Source organism: Perca flavescens, chromosome 7 (assembly GCF_004354835.1).
Source record: "Perca flavescens isolate YP-PL-M2 chromosome 7, PFLA_1.0, whole genome shotgun sequence".
Taxonomy (NCBI): Eukaryota; Metazoa; Chordata; class Actinopteri; order Perciformes; family Percidae; genus Perca; species Perca flavescens.
Genome location: NC_041337.1, coordinates 17,550,891 through 17,571,057, shown reverse-complemented (window position 1 = coordinate 17,571,057; position 20,167 = coordinate 17,550,891). Strand labels below are relative to the sequence as shown.

Here is a 20,167-nt window from a genome sequence, read left to right as displayed (position 1 = left end):
GACCGTTTCACATCAAATTCAATCAGATTCCATCGTGCACACATTGACACACTTTCATACTCTCACATTCAATGATTGACATTTGCAAAAGCAGCTGCAAGACAGAATCGGTCAAAGGTCTAATATCTTAACACGTGTCAGCTGAGAAAAACATTAACACTCACACATGCAACACACACACACACACACACACCCTCACCCACTCACAATTGCTGAAAAGTGTTTCTATCGACACTGGCTTTACAGGCAGTGCTGACATTTTGCTGGGAGCGTGAGGCTAAGCATTCAGACCTTTAGATAATGTTATTCTTTCATTCCTCTCTCATCCTCCCTTTATTCCACCGTCCTTATCTACAGTTTGTTCCTAGAGAATGCTTTGTTGTGGATTTTCAGCAGATGAGATTTTTATGCTGCCTTTCGATGCCCGGATGCCCTCACATAGGCGTAAGAGTTTCCTAATCGATTCTAAAAAGATCTGAAATCCAGGCCAGAGAGAACACAGAGGCATTCACTGTGTCTTCTGCTGTTCTCTCTCAGCCTATCAGACCAGGAAGGAAGCAGAATGTATCCATGAATCGATAGCCGACCGGAACCAAGCACAGAATGATATACAACAATATGCAATGGCCAGGTGTGTTGCTATGGTGAAGAAAATGATTGGCCAGGCTCTAGATTAGAGTGTTTACTTCCCAAAACAGCCTGCTTGCACACACAGTAGTGGTGACACACACACACACACACACACACACACACACACACACACACACACACACACACACACACACACACACACACGGCTCAGCTGAAATAAGCTGGCTGATTGCAGTAGTTTTACGGGTTAAGCCATTTGAATGGAAATGCGAAATGGAAGTGCATTACCAGAACTCGAAGACACCAAGACCAGCTGTGAATGAGTGAAATGACTTTCTGTGAGAACATACCGTGCGCATCACAGTTGAAAGTAGAAAGAAGTGCTTGTGTGTGTATGTGAGAGAAATCCCTGAAGCTGTTACTCAGAGCCCAAAAACCTTCCATCAGGTCTTTCACCTTTAGCCCATTTGAATTGCTGCTCTATGCTAGCCATTATTACCCTAGACTTTCTATGGAGTACAATTTCCTCACAGACCACAGGCAGGAGGGACTGGCACCTTTATATCATATATACAAATGACTGTATCAGCCCTTCACCTATCACCACATTTGTACTTCATATACTCTGATGTCGCTGCCATACTTGGGCCAATCAGTGACAATAACTCTGTAATAACTGCATTACATTGTGCTATTCTGACTGATTCCTGTCTGTATAATGACAATTAAACCTTGCAACGAAAAATAATCAACAAGTGATTCATCAAGCAAAACTGAGGGTTTGCGGCTTTTTGCTGTTGTAATGTAATTGTGAACTGAATATCTCTCGGTTTTGGTCTATTAGTTGGACAAAACAATACATGAAGATGTCATCTCAGCCTCTGGAAAGGAGTTTTTTTGTTAATGTTTAAGTATTTTCTGACATTTGTTTAAATAATCCATTGTTCAGTCTGATTTTAGACGCTAAACAAATAACGGATTATTTAAATAAAATCAGATTAATTGATGATAAAAAAAGAATTGCTGTTTGAATCCCTATTATTCATTAAAAAAAGACATTGAAACTTAAAAGACTTTGAAGACTGGAAGCTAGGTCCTTATGGTGGATAATAATATATAAAGGTAATTTGGACAGCACTCCAATTAACACTTTTTATTGCCACACGGACGTTTTGGGTAGGACGCCTTTCTTCAGCGTGTTTCACAGGCAATCTCAAACAATACCACACAGGTAGGGTTAATTATACACAACCAGCTCATCGACTAAATCCCAACAGAGGGAGCCACAGCATATCCAGACAGTAGGGTTACCAAGTCAGAATGATAAGACAAAAATGAGAAAATGAAAAAACAAATGAAATCATTAAGCATTAATGAAATGCAAACTTTTTGAAATTAAAAGACAGGGAAATCACCAATTCATAAAAAAAAAACAAGCAAATAAAACTCCTCATTCAAACCGTTGCCTCCCTTTGGAGAAGGATTCTGTCCATTTCCACCTCTCTGTGGCATCTTTGCTGTGTCAATGCCCATGTAAGTGTAGCTCACTTAAGCTGTGGTTCTGACTATGAAAGTGCCTGGTACCCGACGATTTATCATCATTATTAAGAATAGAACACTTTAGCACATATTCTGTTTTTTAACTCTCTTTTTGTTTTCCCAACATAATACAAATGACATGGACATTTTAACAGGTAAACCACAAACTTAGTATTACATGTGATTCTGCCCCTAACCTTGATGTCAACACCAGACTTTGGATGGGTGAATTGATTCCTCTTAATCATAGAATAGCAGTGTATACAGTTATGAAAAGGAAAATTCCCACTAGGGAATCTGAGACAGAAAATGAATGATCTGACTTTGCTAAGGGATATTTTAAGTTGGAAGGCCTATTATTCACCTTCAGTCACCTATACACATCACACACACACACTCAGTGTTTGCACTCAAAACACACATTCATGAATTTGTGTGGATGCATTGAGTTATTATTGTCTTGAATGACATGTGCTTCTCTCAAACCATCTATATACTGTAACATGAGTGTGAAGGTTTGTATTATGCTGGAATATTGCCACTACACAAAAGATGCGAGTCATAAAGCAGGGAGAACTTTACTTTAAAAGGGGCTGTGCAACTTATATTTCTCCATGATTATCTTTAATTTGAGAAGGATGGCAGTGACATCTTACCTGCTTTTGACAAAAAGCTTTTTTCGAAAGAAGTTTGTTCCCATAACAGAGAGAAATAAAGAAATAAAGAAAGAGAGCGAAAGAGAGAGAGCGAGCACAACATTGACCCCAAGGGACACAGATACCCGCACCACCCTACAGGCACACACAGCAGACGGTAGCAGCAAGAGGGTGATGATAGAGTGAGTGTGTGTGTATGTCTGTGTGTACATTGTGTTGTTAAGTGTATGAGAGAAAGAGAGTGCATGTGTAAAACAGCATGAACTGGTGATGCTGGAGTTTGTTGTTGTAGAGTCTAAAGAACCCAAAAGCAGTCGTTACCTCTACTGCTGAACCATTTAGGAAAATAGCCTCTTTTCGCGAGATGGCCAAATGTCTGTCTGCTATCTGTGTATGTATTTGTGTTTGTGTGTCCTAAGAGCTTGTGCACTAGTGCTAACGCGTGCTTATAAAGCCAGTTGTAAAGCTACTTTCTTTAGGGCTGTTTCTCTGCCTATTCTTATTTGACCCACTAATCAATTCACTTTTGTACTAAGACCGTTTTTTCTCCTCCCCTCCCCTGCTGTAGAGACTGGTAGAGGCGGCAGAGGAAGCCCACCTACAGCACGAGGAGGATCCAGACCTACAGGTATGTGTATATGTGTGTGGATCTACAGTATATTCTGACACCGCAAACATTATTACCATCAACATGTTCATTCCCTGTTCTTGTAAGCTCATTTATTAAATCATGCTGAAAATAATGTATCCCTCAAAAGCCAGTGCTTCTGGGATTGGAACCCAGTGAGAGAAATAATTCAGCAAATGACAAGTGCCTCTGTAAACACAACAGAGGAGAGACAGGGAGAAAAGGCATTAGGAATCTTGTTCTGCAGTCTGTTTCGTTTGACTAGGCTTAACAGTCTTTTCTCTTTTAAAAGTGTGTTTGTCCACATCTCTCTATAATCAATTTGACAGCATATGTCACAGTCCCACATGAGCAGGCGATCCAAACAAAAATGCATACAAAGAATATTATGTAAACAAAGGTTTTTTATTTTTAATTGAACATAAAATCCAGTGATCATGATTAGTGATCATTTACAAAACAATCATGGATCCATCTTGTTTAATAATAACAAAATCATAGACAATGCTAAGCCACATTGACCCAGTTCTAGGATATGGACTAAATAGATAGGTCATCAGTGAGATGTGAACCCATGAAGGGGGTGTAAAACAAATCAGAAAGACTAAGAGCTCATGAGCAGATCATGAGGAGTTATTAAACTGCATCAATCGCAAAAGTATTATGTTCAATATTCTAAGAAGGAAGCCTCCCTGTTGGCTCAGAGTGCAGAATTAGCTATTAGCATCTGGATTTAAAATGGTGCAAAGTCCAGAAAGGAGATGGATAGTTTTTGAACAGAACCTAAAGAAATGTGCGCTTCAGTGTTTAATACAGCTCACACTGTTTTTCTTTGTGATCAATGCTTTCGTGATCAAAGAAAAAATGCTGTGATGCAAGACAAATTGCAGACTCAATCTGACAAGTATTATCATCATCATCATTAGTTTGACATGTGTTTTCAGTGTGTGCCAAAAAAAGTTTTGGAAATGCGAGGATGAGTGCCACAATAAAATGTACCCATAAACAGTAATTTTACTTTATTTCCAAATACTGAATGGGATCTATAGTAAAATATGGTTTGGTGTTGTCTTTCCTCTATTTTGGTAGCAAAAGGCAGAAGTTAAGGAGGCAGAGGTTCCTTTTTTTCATTGACAGGAGCCAGTGTTATATATTTTAAGGCTAGTACAAGTCTTGTTTTGTTCCTACTAGTTGCTTTTAGGAGACATTGACTTATTGCGTACGTTCATTATTCCTTAATGGAAAATTCCACTTTTTCCAAGTTTTTTTTTTTTTTTTTTTATACTTTTTATATACACAGACAGTTTGTACACTATTCACAGTTTTAGTCTAGTCCGTTATTACAGGTGTTCAGCCATTACTTTATCATAATGGCTGACAAAAATTAAAGCAACACTATGTAACTTTTAGCCCTGCAGGTTGTCTCATTGGAACTACAACTTGCGCTACCCGACGCGAGTTGTAGTTCCACTGAGACAAGGGGGACGGTCCCCCTACAGCAGTGATTTTCAACCACGGTGCCGCGGCACACTAGTGTGCCGTGAGAGATCGCCCTGTGTGCCGTGAGAAATTATCAGATTTTACTTAATTTGTCCAACAACTTTTTTTATTGAGTTACTGCAAATAATTTGCCATTGTTGCGCATCTGTGCCTGCAATATGATGACTGGCAGAGAAATTAAATACTATTCTGTATCAGTAGGGTAGGTGACAGTATAGCGCAATAATGACCTTGTTGATTTAAGACAATAGAATTACTACCAGCAGGGCTCCTGACTGTGACCAAAATTTGAGAGTGTGCGACTGAATTTTGCATCCAGTCTCACATGTGCGACCAGTAAATTTGCCCCCTTTTTTACACGTTAAACGTTGAAATTTCGGTACTTGAGAGCGCGTAAGCCCAAGCTTATCTGTCAAAATTGACAGGGAGCGGAGCTCTGACACAAACACACACTCGCACACACGCAGAGCTGCAGACCGTGCAAACTACGTCGGCTCTGCAGTTTTGTTGAAGTCACAGTGAGTCACGGAAATGCAGATAAAGTGGTTTTAAGTGTGGTTACAGTTTTTCATAAATTAATGCAGACAGAGTTTGCTGCGATATGATATTAATGGTGAGCCGAAAGCGGTCGCGGTGCTGTTGATGTTACACTTCCTCGGAGCAAAGCAGCCAGGCACAACGGTGGTTTCTCTGCCCTGGTGCGAGACTGACAGGCCGAGGTTGTAAGGCAAGGCAACTTTATTTCTACAGCACCTTTCAGCAACAAGGCAATTCAAAGTGCTATACATGAAACATTAAAGAGCAATTAAAAAAAATATACATATATATATTTGTTTTTACTGTCATGACAGCGATGGGGCTGTGAGTTTACCTTATATGTTGCATCTTCAAAAGTGACACTGAAATTGAAACAGCACATTGGAATTTATGCATCTATTATCAAAGTATTTATTAGTAATTGATTTACGGTGTGTGTAGGGCCAAGATCATTGATGTAAGCCTGCAAAAGCAATGGATAAATATTTTTTTTGGTTGGTGGTGTGCCGTGGTATTTTTTGAATGTAAAAAATGTGCCGTGGCTCAAAAAAGGTTGAAAAACACTGCCCTACAGGTTGTCTCATTGGAATTACAGCTGCAGCTAAAAGTTACAGTGTTGCTTTAAAACATAAATGGTAGTTATGTAAGCCCCAACCTCGCTGTAACACAAACTATGCATTTGAAAATATGCTATAGACATATACTGTATATAAATGTGTAAATATGAACTTAGCTCACTCAACTTTGTCTGTCAGGTCTCTACTCCACCCCATTAGATGAGGTCAATATTTAGTGGGTAGTCTCACTTTGCAAGACCTTCCTCCACAGCGCTGCAGAGGAGGGTCTGGCTAGTCCACACAGCATTCTGGGATGGGAGAAAAACTTGCTCTGGTTTATTGGCATTTCTTTAAACCAATCACAATAGTCATGGGCGGCGCTAAGCACCGGGAAAAAACACGGTGCCTCTGCAAAATGGCCTCAGGAAAGAACTTGTTTTGGTGGAACGTGTACATTCAAAAGTTGTTTTAGTCGTGCAACAGAAAACTCAGATTGGACAGATAGTCTAGCTAGCTGTCTCAATTTACCCTGCAGAGATCTGAGGAGCAGTTAACCATAGTCCTCATAAATCGACCAGAGTTTAAAATTCTAACACAAACAAAATGGAAGGTTACGGACATCCGGGTGAAAAGAGCGAAATCCGGCGGCAACGGAGCAATCCCATATTTGGAACATCGTGGATATAGACTATTTAGTGGGAAACCCTGGGGTATTGTAGTCCAAATCCTCAGTCTCAGTGGAATAAATGTACCGCTCGTTTAAGGCATCATGATTGCGCCTGCAGATTTATAGTAATAGCTAAAGATTAAATTGAATGTGGGAAGCATCTTACATATTGTCAGAGGTGAAGCAATTCATTTATGGCATACATTTTTATGCCAGAAATTACTCTTTTTGGTCTGAAACATAAACCACGCATTATTTATGGTATTATATTACTATCGTATTGCTACTCAAAAGCTCAACAAAATTTAAAACTACTCCCTGGGAGTAGTTCAGTTGCTCAAATCCATTTGAGCAGCTTTTCATTTTTAGTGTGTGTGTGTGTGTGTGTGTGTGTGTGTGTGTGTGTGTGTGTGTGTGTGTGTGTGTGTGTGTGTGTGTGTGTGTGTGTGTGTGTGTGTGTGTGTGTGTGTGTGTGTGTGTGTGTGTGTGTGTGTGTGTGTGTGTGTGTGTGCTAGACAGAGGGACACACAGTGTACTTGTGATGTGAATTTGCTGCACATCATGCACATCTCAGAACAGAGTTTATTAAAGTAGGAGGAGCGACAGCAGAAAAACTCGAGTTTTAAAGAGGAAATGATGCTAAGCCGACTTGGGAGTATTTGCTGCTAAACTACTTAAAAAGTTGGTGGCATGAGTGTTATGTGTGCCTGTGTCTCTGCCTGTGGCGGTGAGTATGTGTTTACTCTGTCAGCTCTTTAAGGCATTACAGTGAATGCCCTGTGGTTTTCAGCTGTCATGGGCCATTAAAGTGGATCAATTATTACATTTTACCACTGACTGACTGCTGTCTAGCTCTGAATCTTTCCTTTCTTCTTTTTTTTTTTGGTCACCTGGTTGATTTTCCACAAGCTCTGTAATTTCCCCCTCTGTGCTGTAAAGGAAAAATCCACCCTCTATCACTTTAACAATGCTTCAAAGAGACTTGTCATTTGTGGGCCTCTTTGGTTTAGTGTATAATTATTATTATTAAACATAGATAACTAGATCTGTTAATCAACAGAAAATTTATCTTGATAATCAATTAATTGTAACTATTTTTTAAGCAACAGCTCCCAAACATCGCTGTTAATGGCTGCCCACTGCTTCCTTGAGGGATGGGTTAAATGCAGAGAATGAATTTTCGCTACATGTAGGTGTATTTGACAATAAAGCACCAGCCAATCCAGACTGCTCAAAGTAATGGTCTTTTTCACAGCACCTTTACCTTTTATATGCATACTGTTTCCAGCTTTACTCATGTGAGGGATACACTGTTACCAACCAATTAATCAAGAAAATAATTAAGAGATTAATTGATGATAAAAAATAATCATTAGCTGCAGGCTTATAGATAACACAACATCACATTGAGATAATTTATTGAGATTTACTGCAGCTATAGTGGTGTTTGATGTAAGAAAAAAATGAAGCTGCTGTACTTAACATAGAGTTTAAGCTCCTAAGAAGCAGCAAGTGCTTCCATCAAGACAATTTTGCACTGAAAAGTAAGAGATCCACCTTTAGACCATAATGTAATTCAGTCACACAATGTTATGTTTTGAGAAAGGGGGCTTTTTTAATTGGAAAAAAGTCTCTCTTTCTACTGGCTTAAAATCATGTTTGCAATAAGTTCACTCTGGGTTTGAACACCATTCTGGAAAATATTTAGCACCATCTGAAGCAACAGTTACACCATGAGATCAGCCAGGAAAGAAAATTGCTACATTTGATCACAAGATTACTTGTGTGTGTGTGTGTGTGTGTGTGTGTGTGTGTGTGTGTGTGTGTGTGTGTGTGTGTGTGTGTGTGTGTGTGTGTGTGTGTGTGTGTGTGTGTGTGTGTGTGTGTGTGTGTGTGTGTGTGTGTGTGTGTATTGTTATGATATCTATCTAGTGTTTTTAGAGAAGTGGGCGTGGTTAGCTGATGGACAGGGCCAATACTGATATGATGCATGAGGGAGCGTGTTTGTGTGATGCTGATTTAACCCAGGCCAAAGGGCAGAGAGATTTATTCAGGAGGTTGATTCTGAAAGGAGCAGCATACGGCAGGCTGAAGGCTGCAAACCACATGCTTTCACTGAAAGACTATTCTTTCTTCTTGTTTTCCACAACCTCTGTTAGGTAGGAACTTATACACTCATCCACGCAAGCACATGTCTCATTCTCATGTTAAATGCATCTGGCAGAGAGAGGAGACCAATACCATTAATGTTACAACAGGCCCGGATTGGCTAATCAGGAGCACTGGGAGAATTCCCGGTGGGCTTCTCTTTTTTTTTGGTTGCAAGGGCCGGCGTTGTTCCGTCATGGTACTGTGTTGAAATCGTAGCCAAAATATGTCATGGCTGCCTGCACTCCAAGGCGACTCTTTTTATTAATTTCTTCTTGCATCCCACCGTTCTCATTACGTTCTCATACATTCATGCAGCCCACTACGGGGTGCACTGGTGCTTGTTAGAGGATGGGATCCGCAAGCAAAAAGAAGCTATATAAAATAGATAATAAGGGCAAAAACGGTGCTGAAAAGGCGACAATTATAAAAGGAAGGCTCTGGAAAGTGACATGGTCAGATGATCTGAACTGAGCAGCTCACAGTTTGAGAGTCAAATGCCAAAGATGATGAGACGGGTAAGCTAAGCTCAGGGCAGGATGCTAGCGGCTGTGCAAAACAAAATACAACGTTGCCTGCAAACCATTAACAGTCTATGCTGCAAACCAGGTGTAGACCTGCTCTATACAATAAAATTCCCTGAGATAATTAATAATGGCAGGTGATTCGGCACTACATTAATGAAACTCACTTTAGATTTTAGAGATTTGTGCTGAGAATAATAACAATTTTTAAAAGTTGATTTTGTGTAAGAAGCAGAGCTTCTGTCATTGTGGAAGGCACATCTACTGTAAGCTGTTGTACCACAGTGTGTGAACAAGCAAACATAAACAGATTAGGTGCATTATAACCACTTTCTATGCCCAAATGTTACTAGTGACCCATTATGCCTTTTATCATCGAAAGTAGGATAGTAAATATTCAAACTAAAACCATACATGATGGTGTCATTAGAAAGTGCAATACATTTATTTTATTTTTATGTCTTTATTTATATTTTTATTTCATTTCAAGGTTTGGATACACTTATTTGCACAGAAAGTAGATTCTGATATTGTTGAACATTACATTGTGTTGTTGTAAAGATGTTAACTGTTCTAATACATCTACATTGTGAAGCAACATTTACTGTGTTTGCACTGAATAGGAAATTATGATATTTTAGGAAAATACACTGAATTACTAGGCTGTAGAGAACAGTGCACTATTGCAGACTTATATACTAAGGTATTAATTACATTATTTTAATATAGTCAGTCGTGAAGTAAAGTGGGCCTGTCTAAGGCATGAAACTCCAGGCCTAAAAATCCCAGTCCGGCCCTGTGTTACAAGCTAGTTTAGCCGTTAGTAGATATTTTCCTTTGATGTTCTACTAGCCCAGGTTAGCTTAGCCTTGTAACAGTATGTTCATTGGCCGATTTTCAACTATTGTTGGTCTGGGAAGAGTGTAGACTACCACCCACTCCTTTTCATTTTTTTCACTCCTTCACACACACACACACACACACACACACACACACACACACACACACACACACACACACACACACACACACACACACACACTCTAATATAACAACAAACTTGCTTACTGAAGAGTAAATTGTGAAATTTACCTGTTGCAAACTGCCCATGCAAAGGGATTACATGCATAAATATATATATGGTTCCCTGTACAGGTTTTATATGGGAGTGCACTCTGTATATCTTGATGTATCTTACTTTATCTGTACTTGTGTGTGTGTTGTTGTTGATGCATGTAAACAAAACTCCCTTCATAGATAGGTACTTGTGTTATTGTATGTATTGTATTTTGCATGTGTTTGTGGACATGTGTTTGTGCATCTGCATGTGTGTGTCACCTCTGGACACTTGTATGTGTGTTTGTGTTTTCGAATGCTTCTTGAGGTGCAGTGACACTGTGTGGGCTCACAGCAATGCTTTATGCCAGCAATTACTTGGTGGAGATGAGATGAGCCCAGCGAAGTGAGCGTCCCTTTGTGTCAGCTTTAATGACACAGCTCCAGAACTGATAATGGCTGATAGAGAGCCTTTAGTGTAATCTAGAGTTTCACAATGTCTAGGACAGAGTGAGAAGCCACAATCAAGCCAAAATACCTTTAATCAAGAAGAGATATTACCCCAACAAACTCAGTTATGATTGTATTATGCTATAAGTAGGGAGAGGAAGGGGAAGAGAAGGAGGAAGAAGAAAGTGATGTAGGAGGAGAGAAATAAATATTATAATGACAATTACTTTTGCATGCCAGATGCTTGTTGGCATGGTGTGTGACCACAGTAATATAATCTACTTTAATCAGAGATTAATGTAACTGCAGATGCAGTTGGTGTATGATGCAGTGTTACTACATTACAGAGCATCATTTCAAAACCAGGAAGACACAGAACAAAAGTAATGGAAACTATCAAACCACAGAGCCCATTGCCTTTAGGACCTAATAGGACAGGTTTCTGTTAACTTACTTCAACAGTGGGTCCTAAATAATAATATGACAAAATATTCATTCAGCACTTGCCAGTATCATAGACTCATCATCACCTTCGTCATCATCATACTTATAGTCACACTATGCATTACCCCTCAACCAGTCATCAATCAATCAATCATTAACAGCACAGAATGTTAAGAAAAACATGTGCTTCCTTTTCATTTTTACAAAACTGCTGCTTTCTCCACCCTGCTTCAGGTCTGACGGTAGAGGTGTGAATCTTCATTGATCTCCCGATTCGATTCAAGTACGATTATCATGTCAGCGATTCAATTCGATTCGATATCTCGATGCATCACGATGCGTCACGATGCGTCACGATGCGTCACGATGCGTCAAATACATTTTTCTATTAAAGCCATGCAGGATTTAATTCATAGCTTTTCAAGCTTAAAAAAAAAAAGAATTCTGCAGTGCTCTAATACTAAATAAATTGGATACATAAAACTACAGCACTGAGCACATGGCACTTCCTGAATGTGCAAAACATAACAGAATATGTAAACAGAAATGTTGTTAGGCCTACATTAAATTGTAATCGATTATGAGCCTGCCGATTATCGATGCAGCGTCGTCCATGTCCACGATTCGACGCATCAATTATTTGAATAATTTCAACACCTCTATCTGACAGTTAGGTTATGCTGATGTAAACGATTAACATCAACTGGAAAATAAAGTAATGACAGAACTACTTGCATCAAATTTTCCAGAAAATGGATAGAAAGATCTTGATAGTCACAGACGAAATGCAGAGTAAGTCCCTGTCCAAATGTGGGAGGTTCCGCATCGTGTTCCGACATCCGTCACAAATGAATCCCTGCCTCACCAGCTTGGCCATCATAGTAATAGTAACGGATTGTCTTTGTCTGGCTATCATCTGCATCCGTAGTGTTGCCTCTTGGCAAATAATGTAGCAGCCATTCATTTTTTACTGCTAATTGTGTTTTGAATTGTCTGAGCATAAAGTTAAATGGTTGAGCATTCTTTAGTTGCAATCGAAAACTGCTGTTGCATCTTTTGTTGCTATTTACCTGCATAATTATGAATATGCATGCACATTTTTGTGAGCACTGTATGTGTACACCTGTGTAAGTGTGTGTGTGTGTGTGTTTGTAAATGTACAGCTCTGATGGTGGCATTTCTAATAGTGCCTTTTACTGCAGAACATGGTGAATAGATGGTAATTATCACCAGCTGTGCTAAAAATACCACATCCACGCTGTAGGGTGAAACCTCCTCCATCACTATTCGGGGGTTTATTATAAAATGTTTGTGTGGTTTTTTCCTATTGGATACATATTTTGCTGGCAGCGGTTTGATGGGAATTTCCTTATCTATCCTTTCCAGAGCTCTTCTGCTGCCATGTGAAATTGGCACGGTAATCTGCTGCGATTTTCCTCACTTGCTCTTTTACCCGCACTGCTCATGCACTGTAAATAGGAAAGCAGAGAGCCGTCTCCGATGCCCTCTGCAGCCAATGAAATCCTTCCTTGGAGGTTGGAGACAAACAGCCAATTGCCAAGCCTGATGTTGACTAAAAATGTAGCCCCAGTCTGCAGGGAGCAGGGGGAGAGAAATGCTTAATCTTTCCTTTTCTTTCTCTCTCTTGTTCTCATACCCCCCTGTCTAGGGTATTACCATAGAGTACAGAGAGGTGGCCACACGCTTGTTGATTTGCCAATTTGCTCTTTTTATTACTGGCAAAAAATATTTGACCTGAGTGTGTGTGCCTGTGAATCCAGAGTATCTTCACTGTCCTGTGGCATGCATGGCCACTGCTGCAAAGATGGGATTTTTTAAGCCATTTATTCAAGAGTTGGCCTTCACTGTCCAGCGTATAATGCACAAATACACGACACTGCTTTCCAAATCCAGGCACAAAGCATTTTTAGGCACCTTCGTCTACATTTTTCTATCTTAGAGAAAAGGGTTAAAAAAGGTTCCAGACAGATAGATAGGGTGCTACCTATAAACACTGATGTTGACAAGCTTCTGGATAGTGTCTTTGAAAAAATGAATTAGTTTCAGAAGAAAAAGTAAATAAATAGACATTTCTACAAATAATCATTTGTAGTATTTACTAGCTTATTTTTAGATTAATTAGCATGCACTAAACTCAAACTACCAACACTTTTCAAAAAATGAGTGCTGGCAGGCAACCAGATTGGAACCTGGACATCATGATGCAACCTGATGCATCACACAGATAACAATTAGGGTGAACTGGGTTTTATATATATCACACAGAAGCTTCTGGAAGAAAACTGATCTGAAAGGTCAGATAGGAGCTGGTAAGTTCTGTCTTACGTGACATGACTTACCTGACTCTTAGTGGAGTCTCTCTTCCCAACTCAAAGTTTTGATTCTAGAGAGAGTCTGGAGAGATAAGTACCCAGTTATTAAATTACTTATTATTAATCCCCTTTGGACAGAACTCTGGCTGGCTGCTTACACAGAGATGTGGAGGATAGAGCCTAAACAGGATTTAACGTTTTGTTTTTTTTACCAACATACTACTTTGTGTTAATTTCAACAATTTCACAGTACAATTCTGTGTTGATCACAGTTAATAACACTGATCATTTTGTTAACGTCTCCCTCTCACACACACACACTGTGCAGCAGAATTATTTTAAAGTGTGTGTGTTTAACGAGAATTACAGCCTTATGTGGCTGCTATAGAGTTTAGTCTATTGTATGTTTTTCTCAGAGTGTGTGAGCACAAAGTTTAAGATGCATGAAAAAGGATTTTAAGCACAGCATATGAACACTTGACCTTTCCTCCAAGTTACTCAATCTGCAGTCTTGTTTACTCACTGATTACCTGTATCCGTGCCCCCTGGTTGTTTTCCAGTCACATTTCCACACTCTGGGAATGGTGTCTTCCTCTTTCCCGACCGTGAAGAAAGAGAGTAGGGAGGTGGGTGAATAAAAGAGGAGAGTCGAACTGGAGATGAAAGTTAGAAGTGAACACCAGAGGGTGGAGCGTCATGGTCAACACCACATGAAATCTCCTCTCTCTCTCTCTCTCTCTCTCTCTCTCTCTATCTCTCTCTCTTCCCTTTGAGGCTGTTGACACTGTGCAGCAAGAGTATTTATCAAAATCAACAGGAGTGTTTTATTTGTATGTGAGCATGTGCATGTGGGTCACAAACTTACATACTGTATGTGTGTCTTCTTCACACTTTGTGACTGACAACCACAGTTTTCTCCATTACAACTAAGGCTATACTTGTTTTTAACAAATACTTATAAAGAAGCAAACAGTTAGTTACACTCCATAGCCATTCAACTCAATGATTGCAGGGAAAAAGCAGTATTTAAAGTCAACATTAAGTGTGTGCCTCACTTTGATGCCTTACTGCACAAGTCTCACCCAGCACTCACAAACAAATTCTGACCAGTTTGTAAAAAATAGTAAATTGTAGCGATGGTCCGATATCGGACCATCTCTACAATTTACTATTTATTAGTAAATTTACTGTTTATTTCTTATTCTGGTATTGGTATCAGGAAGTACTGGAGTTTATGCACCGATCCGATACCACGTAATAAAGCCCTAAAGAAAATCTACGTTAAAGTAGTTTATGTTCTTTTTCCGTTATAACTGACTGTCAAACTGGATAATAAAAGAAAGTTCTGTGACATTCATTGTTCATGTTTGTTCATGTTTTACAAAGAGTTTAACCTGAGCCAGACAGACAACAAAGATAGAAATCATATCACATCCTTGCAGGGATAGTAGTATACAGTTGTTAAAACATAATATTATTATAATATAATTATATGACACACTGGTATCGGATCGGTACTCGGTATCGGCCGATACGCAAGTTCAGGTATCGGAATTGGTATCGGGTAGCAAAAAAAATGGTATCGGGCCATCTCTAGTAAATTGCATGTCCACAGAAGCACTGAAATTGTATTATTTATATAGCTAATTCTTTGCAGATTCTATTACATGATTTTGCTCAAACCACCATAGTGATTTGTGCATTTCATTTCTGTAATGAGAGTGATCAAACATAAGTAATGTTTATGTAGCTGAGGCTGCACCTAACGGTTATCTATTGATTAATCAAATACTTGGATGGATTTCACTCTTTTCGGCCGGCTGTCCATTACCTTCCGCTTTCTTCTTTTCTTCCGCTTCCAGTCAATTTATGAGGACTAGGGTTAACTTCTCCTCAGATCTCTGCAGGGTAAATCGAGACAGCGAGCTAAACTATCTGTCCAATCTGAGTTTTCTGTTGCACGACTAAAACAACTTTTGAACGTACACGTTCCACCAAAACAAGTTCCTTCCCAAAGCTATTTTGGAGCGGCGCCATTGCTCCGTGCGGTGCTATGCGTCGTCCATGACGATGGTGATTGGTTTAAAGAAATGCCAATAAACCTGAGCATGTTTTTCTCCCATCACGAAATGCTATGTGAACTAGCCAGACCCTGCTCCGCAGCGCTGTAGAGGAAGGTCTGGCAAAGCGAGACTATCAAATGCTTGGTATTTTTGCTTGAAAAATTAAACTCAATTGACTAATCAATGAATCGACTAATTATCCCGCACTTAAAACAGGAGATGTTTATATTAGGTTATTGAACTTTCATAGGCCCAGTTGATACCTGACCTGATGAAAAGTTGAACCACTTGTTTCTGGTTTAGCCATTTAGACCTGATGACAGGGGCGTAGCACCAGACCCTTGGCCCTGCATAGGCAGTCCTGATGGGCCCCCATCTTCCTCAACCAAAAATAAAAAATAAAAAAAATAATCGGGCCTCTGAACACATGAATCTGTAGGCCTAGATGTTTATAGGGTAATAACTATTAACTGCAATGCTTAGAGTAGCCTGATAAAACACATTTCAGACCTCCTTTCTCAACATTCTCTAGCCTACTTTACTGTGGTTACTACTACATTTTGTTGGTTGTCTCTGTACCTTTACTTGCCAGCCTGCGTACTATGGTGTCTCTCTGATCATCTGTTAATTTAGCTGGCCATAGTCCTGGATCCTCTGGCAAAAACTGGTCTGCACTGCTCTGCCTACTTTCCAGTTCCTCATCTCTCATTTCCACACTGTGTTCAGAGCAACACTCATGCTCCCTGCTGTCTTCACTCCCATCGTCCTCAATCACATCTTCTCTATCATCTTTCTCTATGAAGGATTCATTTTATTTTAATCTCTTATCCTAACTGTAACCTAATATAATAAAACACACTAAGATGATAGTCTTACTTAACACCCAGAGGTGTCAAAAGTATTCACATTCATTACTCAAGTAAAAGTATAGATACTAGGGTTTGAAAAGACTTTTGTAGAAGTTGAAGTATCAACTCAAGCTTTTTCCTTAAGTAAAAGTCTAAAAGTACTGGTTTCAAAACTACTTAAAGTATAAAAGTAAAAGTAATGTAAGGCAGAGATCTTCAACAAGGGGTCTTCAAAGTCATTGCAGGGGCCCTCCAAATTATTGTAAATTTTTGAGTCTTTTTATTATCTTTGAGTCTTTTAAAATTAAAATGCCTTAACATAATTCCAACATATTATTAGCAAACATAAATTCCCACTGATGATAAGCTTACTGGCCTATAGGTAAGGTAGTCCCTAAAATATCAGCCCACAGATACAGTTAATCCTAGATTTACTGTGCCACATACAGTATGTCACATACAGTATGTAACATTAAAATATGATTTATAAAATCATGCCAACAATTAATATTTTAATAGCTTATGAAAAAAGGGTATGTAAGAACGCTTTAGGTTGCCCTAACAGTTATTGTAGGCCCAGTTTAATATGCAACTTAATTTCATACAATATGTAGTAGGGGCTCCCTGCTACATCTCACTTTAAGTAAAGGGGTCCTTGGCTTAAAAAACATTGAAGACCCCTGATGTAAGGGGGAAAAAATGCCATTAAGGACAACAGCTTAACCCCAAAACGTTAGGACAAAATCATATGACTATAATAATGTTATATTAAAATCATACCTGCACACTCAGAAGGGCTGAGAAAGGTGACACATCTCTGTGTCTGTGTTTTTCAGACAATGGCAGCTACAGTCTGGTGTTACAATCCTCTCCAGTGAAATACAGACACACTTTACATCGCTTAGCTCTCAGCATTTTAACCGTGTTTACTCCAGCTGCTAGCTAACGGTAGGCTAGCGTTAGCTGCTGCCAACTGTAGTGTTAACTAGCGTCCCGTGTGGTGATGTTTCAGTTCCCTCTAACGTCCGTTTTCGGAGCATCAGAGAGAAGCGCAGGCATTTAAGTGGCACCTAAATAAGGCACCGAAATCCACGTTGCTATTCGGTCCGGTAGATAACGGTCGTTAAGGCACCGGTGGCGTATTAGCACCGGGTCTGTGCAGGTTTGATGGATCGCGTACAAACCAATAGGGTGTCGGAATGACACACTTCTCATCCAACCACAATCACATTCACTCTCTCCGGATGGAGCGATTTGGATAGGGTTTTTTTGTGTGTGTTTTTTTTGAACGATGACGAGCCGGAATGAAAACAAGCCGAACTGAAATATGAGTAACAAGGCTATTTTTAAAATGTGAGTAGTAGAAAGTACAGATAATTCCGTGAAAATGTAAGGAGTAGAAGTAAAAAGTATGCTGTAAAATAATTACTCCAGTAAAGTATAGATACCCAAAATTTTTACTTAAGTAAGGTAACGAAGTATTTGTACTTCGTTACTTGACACCTCTGTTAACACCTTTCAGTCAAAATGGCTAAACATGGTTTGCTTTAATTTTGATATAAGCTTCCCTTGTTTCAAATCCAAAAAGGAGGCTGAGGGGTCTGTTGCTCCCTGCTGTGACAGTTTCTGAAACTGAGGGCCACGCGTTTCACAATGTTAACATCTACTGAATCTGACATAACTATAATGTTGACATGATATGTATCTACCGATGAGCTACCAAGCCTATGACACTGATTAGCCTATTATTGCTAATTATAGACATTATAGCCTATTAATTTAAAATTAAACATGTTTTAAATTAGGCTATTACAATGGTGTGTTATATGCAAACAGCATTGCTAGTGTAGTTTATTTATTTAGCCTTTACCTCAGATTACAAGTATAACCAAATTAGCATTTGAAAGTGTATGTTCTGCTCATTACATGGGTTGTCTCAGTTTGTTTTTAGTACTAACAGTCATGGAGATATTCAAGCAGTTTAGCACCATGGATTTCGTTTTTTAGTTTGTGCTCACCTTTCTTTGAAAAGAAGTCAGTTACCAATATTATTTTCCCTCATTTAGTTTTCTCTCCTTCTCCTGTCTTTCCTTTCTTTTTTGGTAGCCTGATTTGACTTTCTTTGAGAAAGACATTTCTACAGCAGAAGCTTGCGCTCCATCAGACGCTCAACTGAACTAGCTAACGTAAACAAAATGCGTGCAGATGGACTAAACCATTTGGCGCATTAGCAAGGGGTGGGTGAGACCATAGTCTTTTTTTGTATACAAAATGTAGTCAGTCAGTCAACCAAGTTATTCAGCCAATACACTAACTTTACATTTCATCTGACATGCATTATGAAATTTAATTAGGAAATGAAAATATCCAGGTGAAATAAAATATATTACAGACTTTTCAAGGGCCCTCTCCCTCCTTGGGCCCTAGTAATCAGTATCGATTTACCCATAGACAGTATATAATGGACCAATAGACCCCGTTGCTCTGGACGGAGACCAGTGAAGGCAATTAGAAGCACTTTTCCGGTGATCTCTTGCTTTACTGCACCGCCTCCAACTGACAGAGACAACGTAAATGTGACGTGAGCAACGTGTCTGAAAGTTGTAAGTCTTCTGGTAGCTGTGACAAGAGAAATCTCAATCATTTCCAATCTTACAGAGACTGAGAGCGTAGGTATATGTAAGGAGATAACATAAGAACAGGCTAATTATTGCTAACTAACATGCTAGTTAACATTAGTAATTTAACCTAAACAGCTAATGTAAGTCGAAACTGCCTGCGAGCTTCTCCTGTACTATACGGTAATTCCTCTACTGTGCGACAGTAAGTCACTTGGTTATGACACAATCGTTAGCTTATTTTTACAAAAACGTCTGCTATGGAGCTATAACGTGAGGTACAAGGTAATGGAGCTTTTTATACATTGTCGTGTTTCTTTAGAAATAAACAATGGACAAAGATGTAAAGTTATTCGCAGTCAAGTGACGTAAAAAAAAAATGGCGGTCGGTGGAATACTAACAAGAGGTGATCGCTTCGTAGCAACAAAATGGCGCCATCGGAGGTTCGCGTTCTGAAGCTAAGCTTACCACCTTGGTTTCACCCCCAGTCCGACGCCCCTGCCTGATGAAGCAAAACATATGAACGCTAAAGAAGCGTCTTCTTTGAATTATGCGTTTTTAATTCTTTCATAAAATTACTTTGCAAATTATTATGTATTACTGTACTTCCTTTTTTTGCTCTCAAGAAGTACTTTGTTTATGTGTAAAAATTACAAAAACCAATCAATGCAGCAATGACATTTTGATGTTAAAATGGTGCACAGAACACCTTAAACCTACCCATTCTTTGGGCTTATGTTTTGAAGCAGGTAACTGAAATGTGCTCCACTGTTTACCACCAGTTGCCCGTCCTCATCCTCTCCCTCTCTGTCTGTACCGCACTGAGTGAGTGGGTGCTGATGGGACATGTACAATCCCTCAGCGTAATGCACTGCAACGTTAAAGATCAGGTTGTTAACACCATGATCAGGGACTGCATTAGTGGCACTGAGCACTCCTTCACTGTAATGCTGGAATGGCATAATTGACTTACTCAACACGTACACCCACACTTGGACTGGACACAC

General features: G+C 39.4%; 1 protein-coding gene across 2 annotated transcripts in view; it reads left to right on the top strand.

The window, feature by feature from the left end:
• Positions 1-20,167, top strand: part of cacna2d3a (calcium channel, voltage-dependent, alpha 2/delta subunit 3a) — a 158,510-nt gene that overhangs the window by 62,733 nt on the left and 75,610 nt on the right. For both annotated transcript variants that reach the window (XM_028581957.1, XM_028581956.1), the window contains exon 4: positions 3,355-3,414. In XM_028581957.1, coding sequence (XP_028437758.1) covers positions 3,355-3,414 — 60 coding nt within the window. The remainder of the gene's footprint in view (positions 1-3,354; positions 3,415-20,167) is intronic.